The sequence below is a fragment of the Setaria viridis genome, chromosome 1 (assembly GCF_005286985.2).
Source record: "Setaria viridis chromosome 1, Setaria_viridis_v4.0, whole genome shotgun sequence".
Taxonomy (NCBI): domain Eukaryota; kingdom Viridiplantae; phylum Streptophyta; class Magnoliopsida; order Poales; family Poaceae; genus Setaria; species Setaria viridis.
Window position 1 is genome coordinate 31090249 of NC_048263.2, and position 18931 is coordinate 31109179.

General features: G+C 47.9%; 2 protein-coding genes across 2 annotated transcripts; one reads left to right on the plus strand and one right to left on the minus strand.

Annotated features, from left to right (window-relative positions):
- Positions 1 to 573: 573 nt before the first annotated feature.
- LOC117862501 (E3 ubiquitin-protein ligase WAV3) lies at positions 574 to 5271 on the minus strand. The gene is made up of 2 exons (XM_034745995.2): positions 4774 to 5271; positions 574 to 2860 (listed from the first exon to the last, which is right to left on the minus strand). The coding sequence occupies exons 1-2, from the start codon at positions 5005 to 5007 to the stop codon at positions 983 to 985; spliced, it is 2112 nt and encodes a 703-aa protein (XP_034601886.1). The 5' UTR covers positions 5008 to 5271; the 3' UTR covers positions 574 to 982.
- An 11316-nt stretch (positions 5272 to 16587) lies between these two features.
- Positions 16588 to 17815, plus strand: LOC117842015 (uncharacterized). Its single transcript, XM_034722349.2, has 2 exons — positions 16588 to 17169; positions 17271 to 17815. Exons 1-2 carry the CDS (start codon positions 17048 to 17050, stop codon positions 17479 to 17481), a joined length of 333 nt encoding a protein of 110 aa, XP_034578240.1. The 5' UTR covers positions 16588 to 17047; the 3' UTR covers positions 17482 to 17815.
- The last annotated feature ends 1116 nt before the right edge of the window (positions 17816 to 18931 follow it).

The following is an 18931-nucleotide window of genomic DNA, read 5'->3' on the forward strand; positions in this document are numbered from 1 at the left end:
CAACATTGGATGTCAACCTTTTAAGTTTAACTTATCTGGAATACTAGCAATTTACCGCTATGAAATTCTATTTTACGATTGCAGGGAAACATGTGCCCTATGGATCAGGCAATGGTACATACTTGCAGTTTATGGTGCTCAAGATTTTGTGTTAACCTTTTCGGTAATTTACCACATATACTAATCTGAAGCTAATTGGCGAATTTTATGTAGTGCTTAATCAACTGCTGGGAATAAGAACAATGACAGATATCACGAAAACTACATTATCATACAGGTACCTAGAGACCTACATTATGTTGTGTGCTGCAAACTGACCAGTCTTTTTGTTTCTCTAGCCTATGCACCAGGCAGCTAAGGAGCGGAATTCATAAGCAGAATCTGACAAAAATCGAGTCCAACTCGAACCAATGTGAGTATGTGACAATAGGCACGAACTAGTTGAAAGCAGCAAAAGGCCTCACGGCATGTGCTACATCATGAGCTAATAAATTGAACAAGAGTTATGGATCCATGGAATAGCATTACACCCCCCCCCCCCCCCCAATCAAAATTTCCAGAGATTCCATGATATACTAACCCAAGACCGGACCCTCTTATCTACATCACCAAAGATCAAAGGGAAAAAGATACAATGACAATGAACTGACCTGACCCTAAACTACACCTTACCCAGTTACCGCGTTGAAGCTATTACACAGTTTCTCCAGCCCCTCCTCTACCAGTCTAACTTATTCCTTCACACCACAGGAGTATACCCCCCACAATGTATTTACCACCAAAGCCCCTCCTCACCTTCCACAGTATACCCCCAGAATATATTTACCTCCAAGCCCGCCTCACCACTACCATGACTCAAACAAGAGAAACAAAAGACAGGTGCTAAAGCACTACGTTATGACCTCCTAAGCAGCCATACAAATGATCTTTTCTTTTTCACCATCATCCATGCACTTGCTTGGCAAGATAATGGCAATACCTTTTATCTAGGCTGGGGTTTTTCAAAGAGAATCCTAGGTTGTTGGACCTGTGATGGGCCCTGAGGTGAAGGGCTGTGGTTCTGTGAGCGCTGCAGCATCTGAAGCATGGATGGTGTCTGATAGGAGTAGACAAGCGTAGCACTGTCGGTGGAATCGCCTCGTGCAGTGGCTCTCTGCCAAGAATGTGAGCTCAGTCCAGACAGCAGATAAGCCCGTCCTGAAGCCTCATAGCGTTGCCGGTTAGCCATCCTCTCTTGCATTTCCCTCAGCTCTGCATCAAGGGCTGTGCACAGACGATCCCCACTCTTGCTTGCAAAAGATTCTGATAGTATCCTCCGGCAATCATCAAGAATAGTCACAGCATCAGAAAGTACGCCTCTCTCAGCAGCAGCCCTTGCAGCCTCAATAGCATCAGCAGCACGGACACGATTTCTCTCACGATCAACCTCCATGCAAACCAGCTCAGATGTGGGTGATTTAGTCCTCAAGATTTTTACCTCATCACCTTGAATCCTGAAGTCTTCACTTGTTAACGAATCTCTGTAAGCACAAGCAACTCTCAGAAGTGTGGTCTGTTCACGACATTGTGGTAATCTCACTGACAGCAAAAAGTCTCTCTCCTCATCAGCGTAGAGATGACCAACATCAATTGAGCCATTTCGCCCATTTGCTGCCACCTTACTCAGGTAACTACCAGATTTGATGGAGCGAAGCTGAACACCAGGATGCACACACTCCACATTTAGTTGCATATTCTGAACGACAACACTGAGAAGCCCACCTATACACTGAGCAAATGCATCCTGAATCACACCTTCATCCTCAATAAAAGAGAAGGTACCACCAGAGGCCTCAGCAATTGAGTGCAAAGCATCTGAATCATGGTCTACTCCAAAACCAAAAGCATGCACGGGCACTAAGCGAAATGTGTGATTTAGTATGGAAGATGGAACTAATGACCTATAATCTGGTCGGGCACCCCTGATATTTGAGGAAATATTGTATGTATCTTGGCCATCTGACAAGAGAATGATGCTGCATACTGGATTCTGATAGCTCCTGTCCTCAATAACCTTAGCAGCTTTCTTCAGTGCATCAGCAATGTTTGTGCCACCACTAGCACCGAGTGAGTTGACAGCCAGCAAGGCCTGCTGCCGACCAGAGTGTGACATCCGTCGGAGATGGAACAACCTTCTGGCAGTAGATGAGAAAGCAATGACTGAAAGACGATCAGATGGCCCCAGGTGCTGTATTACAAACCCCATGGCTCGCTTCAAGAGTGCCAGTTTAGTGCCTGCCATACTTCCACTAACATCAAGCACGGTAACAAGATCCACAGGGGCACGAGATGTAGGATACCCATTTGAGGTCACATTGACCGATCTGCCTGTGACCTGCTCAGGGTTAGCATATGGGGCCTTTAGATGGATCAGAACGGCAAAATCATCTTGAGATGATTGTGGAATAGCTGAAAACTCTGGATATGCCTTAATTTCCACAGTTCTACTAGATCCAATGTTAGCAGACTCCATCTTCTGCAAAGGTTCATCATCATTGAAGTCTACTGGCTCAGAACCAAGTAAGACAGGAGCTTCTCGCTGACGGTTCGGAACCGGGCGGAGAAGAGCCATGTAGGCATCTTGCTGGGGTAATCGAGCTTGGTTTGCATTGAGCCCACCTCTTCCTCGGGGAACTATAGAAGATAATGAGCGATTGAAGGGGATCTCTTTCCACTTTGCCCGGCAAATTGGGCATACATGGTTTCCATGCTTCACACTGGAGGAGATGCAGTGGAAGTGAAACATATGAGAACATTCAGCAGTGAATAGGGCTTGCCCGTGACCTGGCTTCATGGAATCAAAACATATAGCGCACATTCTCTGTTGATAAAACAATAAACGATGTGTTAATTTGGCTATTTTTCAAAAAAGAAAGCAGGATGGAATGGACATACAGATCACAAGTAACAGTACATATACTTAATTTTATAGAAATAGCACCTCACAACAAAAGGTGAGTATAAAAAAAATACTTATCATTACTGTATAAGAAACCCTACCAAAATGGTGTTTAAGGACTCTGACTAAACAGAAAATCAAATTAACCACCATCACACAACTAAACCCAAAATATCACTTTCTATTCACATGCTAATTCTAACACATGGTACAAATTTCCAACTCATAGATGTATAAGAAAACATGCAAACAGACATGCATCAAAATATTGCTTATTGGTCATAATATGCGGCACTTTGCACAAAATTTGAAAAGCCTGGCTGGACAAACAGACAAAAATATTGTCAAAATCCTTGCCACTAAAATTTGACCTAAATTATCCAATGTTGGTTTCTAACATATGTCAACTTTCAAAACATGACCAAACTAATCTTTCAAAGATTATTCAGGCCTCACAATAAACAAATAATCTAGTTTGCCTTTTCCTTACATTGTAGGCTTAACCTTTGACCAGAACAGGCAAATTTAGAACCGTCACGTGCATAAATGTCAACCCTATGGGAGAAATACTTGTGAGGTTGCTGGTCAAATAGGGGCACTTCCAAACACAATTATAACCAAGTATGGCATACCCCATTAAACAAAAAAGCATGAAGCCATCAATAAAGGCATCGATGCCTCGACCCAACCACACAAAGATTCTATCACAAAAATCTCAGATCTTAAGACTATCAAAGAACTCACGCGCCTGCCATGACAGCTGTATACAGGTACATCCTTTAAGAAAACAGTTGAAAGCCAAAAAAAAATATTAGCACTAATCCTGGCAATTTGGCATTCCTGTTAATGGACAGCAACCCGAGTTGAAAATTTTGGTTGACATTTAATGATATTACAAAATTTATAGGCGAGTGGTAGAGGTGTGAAGATGATACACGTGAACAAAATGGGAAGTTGGCAAGTTGGTCAGCAAAGAAGCCAACTTTCCCTTTCCGGGAGGAGCAAGTTGATGCAGTAGAAAAGAAGCTTACGTTAAGCCGCTATGCATATCACACACAACAAAGCAATCAGCGTCCAGAGCGGCTCTAAAGGATATCTAGAGTTCTAGACAAAACTAGCAAACCGAACGCACGCCAAAATCGCTAAGGATCTCTGAAAATGAGGAGATCTGTGAAGAGAAAAAGAAATTGAAGATTCTGTACATTTGAAAACAGCACAAAGTTCTATGAGAAAATAGCATGGGACGGAATATTCACAACAGAAAGTGACATCATCTTGCAAAAGTGCATCTATTTTGGACGTGTTCATGTGTTCTCTCGAGTAATTTGGGGAAAAAAGTTAAAACACCAGTAACTAAGGAAAAAATTGGTTCTTGTCATGAACATATGCTCCCGCAGGAACAGTACGAGATGAATTCGATTTTCAACTGGGAGACAAAGTGACAAATGACAAATCCCGACTACTAGAGGCGCAGCTTAAGACAAAACCACGGGATTAAAAAATCAGATGCATACAAAGAATGCTGGACGCAAGCAAGAGCATCCAAACCAAAACGCCCATCAAATCATCCAAAAATTGCCGACCAGGGGAAAACCGCATCTGGAGACAAATCGTTCACAAGCGAAGCCACATTGCTTCAATCCGTACCCAACTCTAACCAAAAAAAACCCAGAAGGGCGGCAAGCCGGCCTCCGTCCCTGCGACATTCCACATCTAAGCCTGCAATGCTTGCCCGGCCCCTCACGCGCCAGGTTGCCGGCGAACCTCACGCAAATCTTAACTCGGAATGACGGGAGGTAAATGCTTGGAGAAGGGAGGGGAAGAAAAGGTCTCACCTTGGAGGACTTGCCTCCAGAAATGGACCTCCGCAGCGCGCGGGCCTCCGCCGTGCCCGTCGCCGCCGGCGTGTTCGGCGCCGATGCGTGCGCCGCCGCTGTAGAGTCCAGGGAGACCGCATCCGAGGCGCGGCGCTCGCTTGCGCCGTCCTCCCGGTCGCCGGCGACGGCGGGGAGGTGCACGCACAGGCCGGCGCCCAGCGCCTTCTTGGCCTTCCTCCACACCCCCTCCATTGCTCGCCCCCGCTACCGCCGCAGATTCGCCTAGCGAGCTCCTGCCTTCGCTTGTATGGAGATTGAGGTTAGCACTACTAGAGGAAGATTGCGAGGGAGACGGGGCGAGGGGAAAGGCGGTTTTGAAGGGGGAGGGGAGCCGCCATTGGAGAGCTGTGGCGGCGGTGGGTTGGGCTGGGGTTGCGGCGGGGTGCGGCTTTTGGTTTGACCTCTGTGCTGCGAGAGAGACAGGCAGGGAGGAGGCAGAGCAATAAGTGGCGAGGACAGAGGAGGGGGCGAGCGGGGTTTTGACTACGAGCCGAACTGCCGAAGGAAAAAAAAAAATGAATTGGGAGGGGGGCTTTTGGGTGCCCGGGCTCGTTTGGTTTTACGCGGGCAATGGGTTCGCTTGGCTTGGTCACCGCCGGTTGGTGGCAGCCTACTTCTTCCGGTCAAAACTCATCAATGCAACGAATTGGCAAGTGCCAATTGGTCCATCCACAGCTACTCACCCACATGGTTCCCAAGGCCAAGTGAACAAGCCTCTAAACCAGGTTCATTAGTTTTCCATGTGTTTGTGCGAGTTTGCAATGTGATTTTGACCAAGGATATTGTGGTTTTAATGTTATGCAATGTTGACTTCTCTCTATCCTCTAGATTAGTCCGTGGTCAGGGGCAGAGCTAGCCCTTGTCACCGAGGTCAGCTGATCCCGACAAAATTCTGTAATCACCTAACTAATTCACTAATTCACTGTTTATCACTAATCCATGCAATCTTGACCACGTTATTCAACAGAGCTGACCCAGCGGCTGTTTAGGTTGGCTTCGCCCCTGGTTGTGGCCTTATTAAAGTTGTAATTTTCTTCTCTGCTTCTTTACCAATAACTTTCATACTTTTTTACTAATAGCTCTCAAATTCATAAGTGATTCATTGACAAATCCGATGCCGACTTATACATTCTGTGCATTTCTTATGATGACAAAATGCAAACGATGACTCATGTCACTAGTGCTCACCATCTTCCAAAAATAGCTCCTAGCATTATTAACAATGCCTAGCCATCATTTCTAAAATCCATAAATGAGCATCTAACATTCTAGCACCAGCTTTTATTTCCTAGTACAGTATCTTTGTGAATTATGACATGATAGGTTCGTCGGTAAAAAAAAACTAATTTTGCACAATGCACAGAGAGAAACAAAATTTTAGCACTATCAACTGCATATGCATCAAATGTTAGCGTGGGGGTAGAGGTGTGATGGCATAGCTCCACCATACACACATTTCGAGTGGTTTCATTTGTATATATGTGATTCGGGACGCAACATGTTATATCACATCCGTTGGATGTTAAGGATATCTTCCATGCAAAAATTAACTGGTCGTAAAGGAAAACACATAGAAATATGACTTGTTTTATTGAACGTATAGGGAGTAATGAACCAGGGTCACTAATGTACCAATACCAACTCAGAAGTACCGAATGCTAGACAAGAGGTGGTGTACGTTTCGACGTGATAATCAATTCCCTGGATACAGAGGTAGTTCTGAAGACATGGCATGTCAATGTTGTCACGGCTGTTCTTGCGATCTTGTCAGCGCTGACCAGATCGGCTTCGATCAAAGCATACGTGCCTCGTGCCATTATTCGGTCCAAGTGACCAACTTTTCAGCCCACATTTAATCCCAAATATTCGATCCATAGACATCCTGCCAGCTTCCAGCCGTGTACTCGGTTCAAGTTAGGCATGCATTGCGTACGTAGGTGCATCATGCATGGAAAACCGCAGTACCTGATGCCATGAAAATTGCTCTCTCCTGTAATCAAGTACGCAGGTAAGCAGTCACATCTGCACACGAAGACCCGGCCATTGGAGCACTCTCCGTACTGTACCTTACCGTTGAGCAAACCAACTCTAAGCACACAAAATCAGATCAGGGTTGGCGGTTTGCCCCTTTCCGCGAGCTACTCGATCCTGCTCCGAGCGAGCAAAAATCATTGGCGCACATCAGAATCATATTAAACCACACGCCGACGCAGGTAAGCGTTGCAATAATCGTCTAGGCATGGACGCTTCAACTAATTTTATGCTCGCTTGCCGGTAGCTTAGCTTTGCGCCGCTGTGCCCAGGTGATGAGCGAGCGATACGCGAATCCGCTGCCCATGCGGCCTGAGCGCGATCCGGCAGGTGACCCCCGCCGCGCGCACGAGGAATCCTCGGCGGACCACGAAGACCCCCGCGCGCCTTTCGGCCATCACCCCTGATAATATCGGCCGCGCACGCATCCATGGCCAAAGGAGCAGCAGAGCGCTTTTGTGTCCGGGCCGCCGGCCAGATCGCCGGGGACGACGACGCGACGGCGGGAAAGGGCGCCTGACCTGACAGTGCAGCGAGCAGCGTGCGGGGCGGGGGAGCTCGCGTCGTCGCGTGTGTGCAATTTGCCATTTGCGCCATGATAACGCTGCAGGGATCATGGCTTAAGCGAGTAGATTAGTGGGCAGCTAGGGAGTAGGAGGAGCAGGGGCAGGGCTGCTGGCCTCGTGTTGAGGCTCGAGTATAGTGCTGTTACTTTCCGGTGCCTGCCCATAAAGTGGCGTGAGCTTTATGTCAGGACAGGGGGAGAGGGGATTCTTTGAGATAAGTTTACAAAAGACAGTTAAAAGTTGCATCGATCAGGTAGCTTTATTTGGAAATGGTCCGCCGCTCCTGGATGGGTTATATCCTTTCCTTTGGCTATGGACTTAAGGTTTATCGAAAGGTTGGAAGCATAATGTAGTACTGGTTTGACCAGATATGGTATTCTTAAGTCCTGAAACCAGATGCTACAGTAGGAGCATGCATATTCCTGACACGCTCGGTGTTGCTTTTTCTTGACTAAAACAAGTTCTTTCTATTAGATCGACTAAAAATGAAGATCATGCAAACAAAAGGACACCGTACGGTCCCTATGGCGAATCCAGGCGAGAGCGCCACCGGAGTAGCTATATATTGCACGCAGGGGCTAGCTCCTTTGTCGAACACAGTGCTAAACAATAATTTTCCACTTAGGTTCTGGCAGAGTTCCTAAGCAGATTCTCTGTTGAATCGAATAGGAGCTCTGCCAAAGAGTTTTTTAGAGAGAAGTGAATCTCTATTGATTCCGTAAAGTGGTTCTTTGAAATGAACTAAGAAGCTGGGAGCGGAAAAAAGTAGCTTCTCTTGATTCCGTGAAGTGATTATCCATTCTGATTTTAAAAGTTTATACTAGAAAATTAAAGAAAATCACTTAACCACAGAATCACTTCTCTCAGAAAATCAACTCTCATTGAGAATCAGAATCAGATGGGACTCTACCAAACGAACAGATCCTTAATTTACCAAACTTCATCGGGGTCAGCTGCACGCAGGAGGACCTTGGTAAACCCCTCTCACCTATCCCTCGAGTTCTCATTACAACTGATCACTGAATCGACCTGGACTATATTGGATCCAGCGTGTCCAAGCATGAGAGTGCCATGGTCGCTCGAGGCCAAGGCGACAAACTCGATGCTGCTCAACTCCACCTCCGGACCTCCTCTCCACGGCGGCAAGATGATACGGTCCGGAGAAGAAATCATAGCCACGAAAAACTACGCGCGCAGATCCTATACCCGCCACTGTGGAATGGAACAACCGGAGTGGAACGCTGCTGCTGCTCGCGATCGAGTGCTCGTGTCTCCTTCCTAGGCCGGCTTTATAAATTGTGACATCGGATTTCAAATTCTTAATTCTGAACAGATATTTGTTTTCGTGCACATGATGAAATTGAAAATAATTTGCACATGAGGACCATCCATTATGAATAAGCGACTATCCGTAGATCGATATATTGTAGATAATGAAGTTGCAATGGTGTTTATTGACTGTTATAACGCGTTAACTCGTATATTCTTGATTGGTACATTATTGATTGATATATTATAGGTAATGAAGTTGCAATGGTGTTTATTGACTGTGATGACGCGTTACCTCGTATATTTTCTACTGTGAGTATAGCTTATGATGATCCTTACAATCAAGGGAAAAATGTTGAAATTGATCATGCTTAGTTAAAGGGATCGAGTCCTAAGGGGGCTAACAACCACCATATTGTCCTAGTCTAGGGCAACCAACTTGACTAACGGCTTGATCCTAAGGATGATCCGTGCTATGAGAAGCGGTTCTTCTCACCCCAATAGATCAAGGTAAGTTATCCCTAACTCTATTTTGCACGGGCACGGATTTGAAGACCACCGCCAGCCACCGTCTGCTCGTGATGTTGTTTCCCACAAGACTATATCAACGCCACGCCCTGCTTCCTCAAGTAGGCACGAGGTCGTCAGCGTCCTTAAGGGGATCTACTGATTTCATATATAAGTGTAGTCAAATCCTTAATTGATTCCATTCTTAGATGTTCATGACATTAGACTATTAGATATTAAGAATCAATGAGCTCCCGCAAGTTCAAAGCAAGCAGGCAGGCTTGAGGTCACCTGCGTCCTGCAGGCGCGCCAGCGTGCGGGTTGATGCTGTTCGTCGGCACGGGGAGGCCGGGAAGGCGAGCCGGCGAGCATGATGCTGGGTGGGACGGCGCGGCGAGCAGCGTCCGCAGTGCTCACCCCCACCACGGAAAGCCATGCATGCGGCCGGCGCCAGGCGAAAAGGCCGCCCCCCGCTTCCCGGGGCTGACCTTTTGCCCCCGAAAAAGCACGGGATCCTCCCCTCAAAAACGGCGTCCGCCGATGGGTGGCCGGCCCCCGCGCGCTTGCTTGCCTTTCATGGAATCGTCGGCTCGTCGCACGGCGGCATCCGCCGTCTGCCCATCCCGATATCTCAGTCTCAGTCTCACCCGGGTGCTGGCATGGCAAAGCCTCGTTGATCTGGCTGACACGACGACAATTGAAGTGGTGGCGCGGTCGGGTTGAGGCTCGTCTCGTCGTCTGACAGGTAGCGTACGTGGAGAGTTCAGAAGCCCGATTGGCTTTCAGCTGGCACTGGCAGCGGCAGCGAGTGGTCGCTCGGGCACACCATGTGCGGTCGTTTTGGTTGCGCTGCCATGCCATGCCGTGCGTGCGCATGGGCCGCGCGAACGGGATGTTGTTCACGTGCTCATGCGCGCGCACTGACGCACAGGACGCACGTACGCGCCCTGCCCGCCCAGGCGCCCACTTGGCCACTTCAACGGCGTAGTACGACGAATGCGTGGTCCACGGCCTTTGTCGTCAGCGAGCACCCGCTGCTTTTCCGATCGTTTCAGCTCTAAACCAGTTTTTCGGTCGCCTGATGGTGCAGAGGTCAACGTTTCACGGTTGGAACCGCAGACGCATTCATACCGCGGAAAAAAGGCCAGCGGTTGGACCGGAACGAAAAAAATTCCTTGATGCGAGGGTCAGAGAGATTAGCAGGGATTAGGGGCACGGACTCGGGAGGTTTTTGTGTGGCCATGCTGATAGGACAGGAGGTGGCGGGGAGAGAAGGGTACGGCGGCGCTGGGCTGCTGGCGCGCACCTTGTCCGTGCGACCCGACCATGCCCGCACGCTGCCGGAGAAAGGGACTCGTCGCTCGCCTTTCCGATAAAGGCCGGGGAGGCAAGGGAGCTGACTTTATGGCATCGGAGTAAAAAGGTCCACCCACTCACTAATCTCATGGAGGCCACTTTGGCACGTCGCTTTCGTCGACGCTTGTCGTTTTTCAGCGATAGCAATCTGTAAGCTCTGGGTAATTGCATGCTGTTTGCCTGTTTGGAAGGGGCACACAAACCATCATGTGGCGTTTGCATGCTGTTTGGAACGGGCGCACACGCCTGACATATGGTGCTACCATCATACTCCCCCAGCGCGCACGTACAAGGAAGGGAAAAAGTCCAGGGGTTTTGTGCTGAAACTTGAATGATGATGCAGAAGGAGCGTGTTTTTATCTTCGTGTAACTTTCACAAACTGTTTGCACTAATTATAGAAACAAAACTACTACAGCTTAGAACAAACCTCTCGCAAAACTACAATTAATTGTGGTTTGTAGAGCAAGATCGAATGGAAGTAATCACGTGCAATTCCGTAGTAGTAGTAAGTATGATTTAGTTTTTTTGTGAAAAAGTTGCTCTTAATTGTTCCCGAAACTAAATTTCAAAAAAATTGTTCCCGAAACTAGAGAAACTGCACATGAGCAGCAGTCCCATGCCGTACCAAACACTTTGCAACATTGCATTGCCGAAGATCGAGAAGTTCATGCCTTTTGCCCAAAAATTGCTCCCCAGGTCCACGCACGATTCCGAATTTGCTGCGGTAAGATATTGGTGACGGACGACAGCCCACTAGCAAAATCCTGGATCATCCGCAATACCGGGCCATTCTACATAGGATTCAGCCCATTGCAGAATTCAGGCTTATACGGACATACGGTCCACCACGGCACGAGGCCCGCCGACCCAGCGCCAATTTGCAAACTTTGAACTTTGAAGCCCACGACCAGCGGCTAGGCCTAGGCCGAGGCAAGCAGCCGGAAGCCGTATGGACTCTCTTTAATAAGCCAATATAAAAATAGCCCTATGAGCAGCTTCGGTCCGATCGCACAAATCTCCAGATCCCCGCGGCGAAATATCAGCCACCCAAGGCCGGCCGGCATGGAGTCGCGTCGTCATCACCAGAGGTCCCGCAGCGTCCGCGGCCCACCCCTCCCGCCCCACCACCACCCCCGCCACCACGCGCCCCCTCACCACCACCGCCCCCAGAACCCTAGCCTCTCCCCCGCCGCCGCCGCCTCCCACGTCTTCCACCCGCGCTTCCCGATGGAGGACGACGCCGTCTCGACGCTCATGGACATCGACGACTCGCCGCTCGGCGCCGCGGGGGCCGGCTTCCTCGACGAGGACGGCGAGGAGGAGTTGTTCCTCGCCCCGCACCGCGGGGGCCGCGGCGGAGGCACTGCCGAGGTCCGCGGGCCCCTCCCCTTCTCCACGTTCTACAACAACTTCGACGGCGCTGACTTCGACGACGCCGACCTCGCCTGAGGGGGAGCCGCCGCGCGGGTTCGGTAATGGGGGCCGTTCGTGGGCCGCGATCTGAGGAAAGTTAGGGATTTGTCTGTCATGTTCTGTCGATATCGTGATGGGATCTTTTAATTAGCGTATCTGTTGAGACTCGTTTCGAGACATCTGCCAGACGGTTTGGCATCAATCTAGGTACCTTTCTGCTGCGTTGTTTGCGGATCATTGTGCATTCACTTGCTCGTCAATTTTGGCATTTTGGAATGATCGCTTTGATCTGTTTGAAGTATCCTCTATGCTATTTTCTGTTTATGTTGCAATTGATGAGGTATCTGTCGTTTCAGTACCTGGAAGGATCTCCATGCTTGATGTGGTTTACCCTAGAAAACTTGGGCTACAACATTTCGTGTTGAAATTCATAATTTGTGAGGAATTGAACTGGCTAGGCTAATTTGTCCGTATCTTGGATTAATCGGTATTGGCTCCTGCATGCAAATTTGGCACTGCAGACCTACAAGCACTTGTATAAGATGCAGGTAACAAATTAAGCGCAAGAGGTTACTGGTACAAACCTTTCTGCCCCCACCACACTAGTATAAAACAATCGCAACACTAATATTTTACACCTGAAGCTTTGCCCTCACTTTTGTTAACCTGTATTTGGATAACTTTAGCTGTTATTCAGTTGTACTGATAGGCTTTGTTGCAACATATTACAAGTTCCGTCTGAAACTTTTCCAGCAAGGTTTGGTGTCTCTTGCGTTTAATTCATCCCCTGCATCTCTTGACCTGTATTTTGATAACTGTTGTTCAGTTGTGTTGATAGGCTTTTGTCGCAACGTATTACAAGTTCAATCTGTAACTTTGCCCTTACTCCCTGGAATCAGTCATCACAGGTAGATTTTCTTGTAGAAGTTTTGCTTTAGAAATCGAAACTAGCATCAGTATAGTCATGGTTTTCAGTTTGTATGACAACCACTGGTAGGAACCTGTAGGACATGCAGTTAGCTTTCACGCCAACAAATACTTCTATGCTCTTGCTCTTGATGGTCAATATACAAAACTGTTGCAGGACGTAGCAGGCTATTTTTAAGTTTCTGGTGGTAGAGTCTGTCAAGCTGTATCCTTAACTTCACTTGATGTTCAGTTGTATTTTGCTGGACGTGATAGTGACATATTGCTAACTCTGTCTGATACTTTGTCGTATTCAATGGAATCAATCACCATAAACTGCGAGGATTGTAACATCTATTTTTCTTAAAACTGGACTTCAGATCGTATTTTGACCGTAACTTCTAGTTTCTTTTTTATGGGTCAACCAAAGTTGTGTCAGATAACGTGAGATTGTATATTTCTAGGTTTTCACATGTGAGATTTTGTGCGTTTCTTAGTTTTCATACAAGATGTTTCTTGGTGTCTGAACCTATCTGATTATACTCCGAACTTCGCAATTGTCAGTATATTGTATATGAAAAATTTGCATCTTAGAACACATGCCTAGCATAATTTTTAGGCTGGATGCTGTATGATGAAAGGTTTGCTCTGCTGTTTTTTCTTCAAGAGGAATTTGGGGTTCAGTTGTATTGATAGACTTAGTTGCAACATACACCAAATTTCCAAGCTCCATCCGGAACTTTGTTCTCAACATTCCTGCAACCGCTCATTGAAAGTTACATTTTCCAAGCTACATCCGGAACTTTGTACTCAGAATTCGGAAGGATATGCCATTGCATTTGCTTAACAATATAAAATAGTTGCAAAGTCTAGCATGCAGTCAGCAAACGACCGTAAGTGGTAGGGAATGTACTAATGGAGCATGCATCTACATTCTTGAAACATGAAAGTGGTTCGTTTTGCGGCCATTGTTACTTCTGATGAAGCGACGAATATGAAGTCGTGGTTACTTCTAGAGCTATGAAGTAGTGTCAAATAATTATTTTGCATGTGAGATGATGTGTATTTCTTTTTCTTTTTTCCCCCATATTTGTGTATGTTCCTTAGTTTCCATATTTCTCGGATTGATGTGCAATGAATGCGAGATCGTGTATTGTTTATTTCTGAACCTTAGCCAATGCTCCTCAATTATTTGAAAGATTACATGACTTAAAATCAGATCATTTGGATACAACCTTTATCGATTATCACTGCCACTGCCCGTTTTCCTTCTAAGAGCGATTCGAACTGATTATCCATTTTTGACTCCCCACTTGACTTTCTATCCAAGTTGGCAAAAAGATTCCTCTTCATATTAAGTTGCTTCCTACAACAGACTATCCATTTCTCACTCTTCAAATCCCAATAGCTAGTTCACTTTCTAAAAATCTACACTCTCCATCTACTCCACCAATCTTTTCATTTCACACTGCAATGCAACAGACTTTCCATTTCGCACTCTCAATTTTGCATATTTGGCAAGTCAAATCCGCTTGCCAAGTTTGAAGAGTGTGGGAGAGTATTTGGCAAGTTGGATGGGATGGCCATCCGGATAGCGACTCTGTTGGATCATGATTTTCAACAGACTTGTCAAATTTTAGCTTGGAGAGGGAGAGAGGGAGATGGCAAGGCTGTTCAAGTTGCTCTAAGAGCTCTTACTTATTATATTTGATGGAGTTGTTTATTTTTCAGCTTTACCCTTGCTCCGACCTTTTACTCTTGCACAAAGGAAAGAGGTTGCAGGCTTGTAGCCTGTAAGACAGGCAGCTTGCTCAGGCCGTGGATTCTGAGCACTTTGGGGTTGGTAAGTTGGTTTGAGCTCCCTGGTGTCAGCTGCCTGGCCCAAGGTTTTTAACCAAACATCCCCTTTGTGCTAGTTTGGTTTGTTCAGAAAAATTGCTGAATGTTTTTTTTTCCATCAAAAAATCACCGAACGACTGATCTCCTCACACCGGATGAACTAAATCCCTCAACCAAACGTGCTATTAGTTTCTGAGATGCTTTTTTTTTTTGGAACTTCCAACTTTAGTCCCGAAATTTTAGCTTTTTACCTCAAATAAAACCCAACTTTCAACTTTTTTAAGTTCAACTCGGATGGCTTTGAAACCAGTCGCGAGTACACACAGCACAGGGGTGGTCGGGCCTCAGGCGTGCAACACTGCAGTGGCAAGAGAAGAGACGTGATGTTTTTTTCTTTGAACGAACCGAAGCGAGGTGATGTTGGGATTGTAGGTTTGCAATGGCAAGAGAAACGAGCCGCTGGAGCAGTTCGGCGTTTCTGTCAGCTCGAGAACACGATGCTGCATGACAGACGTGTGAACAGATTTGACTGGTGACACCAGCATCAAGCCAATGGAGATGCAAAGAGATCAAGAGATCACCGAGGGCCGAGGCCCACGTGCAGTGTCCATGACCACTACATGGCGAAGGTGATAGCTGCCATTTGCTCGATCCCATCGCCATCCCCATCCGCACGGCGACGAGGTCGTCTTGGCCCTTGTTTATTTCACTCCCAACTCCTAACTTTGTTACTATGCAAAAAGAAAATTTATCATCATATCAAACTTGCGGTACATGCATGGAGTACTAAATGTAGATGAAATTAAAAACTAATTGCACAGTTTTGTTGTACCTTGCGAGACGAATCTTTTAAACCTAATTAGTCAATGTTTGGATAATAATTCACAAATACAAACGAAACGCTACAGTGTGATACAGTACCGGAACAGTAATTTTGTCACTCCTAATTTTGACAACTAAACAAGGCGTTGGGATTTCAGGGCTCACCAGGGCATGGTCGGGCCCTCCCTCAGTCCCTCCGTCAACCCTCGTGAAGCCGCAGAAAGATCCCGCCTCCCCCGCCTGGTGCGCCGGCCACGCGTCGGCCGGCCACTGGCGCCTCCACATCTTTGGGAGGGGGCACGGCGCCGTACGACCAGGGGATGCAGGGTCGGGTCGCGCTTGGCCGCTTGCGCCCTCCCTCCGCCGGCGACCGGCGACCGGCGTCACGTCGTCGCCATGCGGCCAGTGGCTCGTGCGCCCTCCCACGCTCCCAGGGCCCACGCGTGCCGTCCGATCACGCCTCGCCGCACGTGTTCCCCGGCGGTGTCACGCGGGGGCCACACGGGGGCCGTAGGCACATGGGATCCCCTGTCGCGACGGGCGGTCAAACGCCTGGTCAGCCGCTGGTCTGGTCCCACCGCCGCCACGTCGGCCGACGGGTCGGGGGAACGGGGGATGGACGAACCGAACGGATAGGGACGGACGGGGGCTGCGGGCCCTCGTCGTGGCTCGTGCTCGTGTGGGCGTGCTCCGTGGCTGGTGGCTCACGATTTTGTGTGTGTGTTGACCGCGTCGTGTGGTGGTCGGTGGATTTCGCTGCTCTTTGATCCTCGGCGTCGCGTTCGTGTGGTTGCTTTCGAACCTCATTTTCACCTCACCTTTCTTTTCTTGACTCCATGGGCTCCAGCCTTGGTGCTCATAAAATATCTTGCTTCTGAGAAAGCATGCCTTCCACGATGCCCTACACATGCAAAGTAGCCTCCCGAAGCATCTACAGTAGTTACGCACATGCAGAAAATGAGGAAATTCAGTTGTTCTTCTACTTGTCTTCAGAGGTTTAAAATGCAGAAATTGGCTTTTCCCAACCCTCCAGAATGCGAGTGAGCTGGTTTGTGCTTGTCTCCCAAGTTCGAAATTGGCTTGCCAACCCTCCAAAAGTGCTGAAACCTCCTTGAAGATAAAATGTTTGGGTTTGTGGCAAACATATATGAATTTTGTTCATCTTCTGGAAAAGAATTCCACAGTTACCACCCTTTCTTAAATTCTAAATTTGTGACCCCAGTGCTCCAAATGCTATACACATGCACAAGAAGAAACAATAACCATCTCTCACGCTCTTTATAAAACGAGAACACAAAAAGATCCCTTCTCTCCGGTTTAATACAGGCCGAAACCACCGCTCCAACTGCCCTCGGAGAGCCTCCTTCCCACTACCACACCTCACACCCTCACCCTCCTCAACCCCTACCAAACTAGCACAGCCTCTCCATAACTGCCGCTGCTGCTGCTCCTCCTCCTCCCGGACCCGGAGCTGCCATTCTCCGTCGATCTCCTCCAGCCTCCGGCGCCGCCTCGCTCGCCCATGGCCTCGGGGTCGAACCCGGACAGCATGGACACCGACCCTCCCGGCGGCCTCTCCATCGCCGTCGAGCGCAACCCGCCGGAGTCCCGCCTGCTCCAGCTCGGCGTCAAGTCCTGGCCCAAGTGAGTACCGTACCACCGCCGCCGATCGATCACGCTGCCCGGTTTCCCTGGCCTCGTTTCCTGATCACCGTAGTGTTCGTTGGCCGTCGTCGTGCGCGCAGGTGGGGTTGCCCGACGGGGAAGTTCCCGGTGAAGTTCGACGCGCGGCAGACGTGCTACCTGCTCAAGGGCAAGGTGCGGGCGCACATCAAGGGGTCGTCGGAGTGCGTGGAGTTCGGCGCCGGCGACCTCGTCGTCTTCCCCAAGGGGCTCAGCTGCACCTGGGACGTCGTCGCCGCCGTCGACAAGTACTACAAGTTCGACTCGTCCTGACTCATCAGATTGCTCGTCGCGCGCGGGTTCCGCTGATTGATGGTGATCCGCCTATTGGTTTACTGGGCTGCGTGTGTCCTAGCTTAATTGCGTTGCTGATTAGCCTAATTCTGCTGCTGCTAATTTGCTTACCTAGCTTTGCGGTTGTGTCTATCCCTAATCGTCTTTTCTGTGTCGTGTAAAAAAATTGGAGGTGCAGGGCATCTAGCCCCTGCTGCGTAGGCCAGTGGTTACTCATCCGGGAACTGCAACAAATCCGGTCAATGCAGGAGCTGTTCAAAGTATTCTTGTTTATTCCTCCAAGTGCAATCCATTTTGAATGCTTCTTTGACCAGGGTCCTTGGACTACGCTGTCTCCATTGATTTCTTTTTTTTTTCGTTTTTTATGTGCATTTCCAGAGGCTTGAGCTAGGACCACTTGGAACACAGCATTATTTAGCGCTAGGACCATTTAGAACATACGGGGTATGTGCATTGCGGATGGGTCAAATGTTTTCTTGTGACAGGTGTGTATAACAGGAAATTTGGAAATCCATCCCGCTCTTCGAAGTACTTTCACTCGAGAAATACCTTTTTAGTACCGCCCTCTCCGTCCCAAATTATTATTCGTTTTAACTTTTCTAGATTCATAGTAACTTTTAAATACCACTCCATCCATCCCAAATTATTGGTCGTTTTAACTTTTCTAGAGTGATAAATTTTGCTATACACTTAGATATAGATTATATCCAAATACATAGGAAATACTATGAATTTAGAAATACCAAAACGACCTATAATTTAGAATGGAGGTAGTATTTTTCTACAAACCTTTGCCGTAGATAAACAAGTTGGTAATTTGAAGTCTTATTTTATGTTACTTTCTGTAAAGCATGAAAATGAGCCACCATTCAGTGCCCATTCAAGTAAGATGAAGCACGAGGTCTCAAAAGGAGCTGCAAATAAATAATAAATTTATAAACACTTAAGTGACCTTAACTAGCTTGTCTCGTCCATACTGGTGTTGTAGTTCCACTTCTATCTCCTATTCTCCTAGTATGACTTAGCCCCCCTTGTTTCTCTCTTTCTTTTTTGGAAGCAAATAGGCCCCGTTTGTTTCAACTTGGTGGATTTTGCGTAAGAAGCCATGCATGAAAGCTAAGTATGTGTTTGGTTTGAGGGTTGGAGTGGGTTGGGATGGGTCCAATACAGTTAAGCAGGTATTTGTTTGAAAAGGTAGTGAGTTGGGTTCATCCCACTAAAGGAATATTCCCCCAATGTCCGGGTTCGTTCGGTCCGCTCAAAATGAAGAAATCCATCTAACCTAGATGAACGACGTCTTCCTCCGTTATCTCCTGCGCGCGAGGGAGGACGGCACGAGGCAGCTCCAGACTGGACGGGGTGAAGAAGGCCCCGCGGGGTCGCTGCGGCCATGGAGCAGGGCCACGTGAGTGCGGCAAGGGAAGATGAG

Excerpts from the sequence above, each read along its gene's own strand:
- LOC117862501 (XM_034745995.2), bottom strand. The coding sequence starts at position 5,007 with ATGGAGGGGGTGTGGAGGAAGGCCAAGAAGGCGCTGGGCGCCGGCCTG. Across the intron at positions 2,861-4,773 it reads CTGGAGGCAAGTCCTCCAAG|AGAATGTGCGCTATATGTTT; the intron begins GTGAGACCTTTT and ends TTTTATCAACAG.
- LOC117842015 (XM_034722349.2), top strand. The coding sequence starts at position 17,048 with ATGGCCTCGGGGTCGAACCCGGACAGCATGGACACCGACCCTCCCGGC. Across the intron at positions 17,170-17,270 it reads GGCGTCAAGTCCTGGCCCAA|GTGGGGTTGCCCGACGGGGA; the intron begins GTGAGTACCGTA and ends TCGTGCGCGCAG.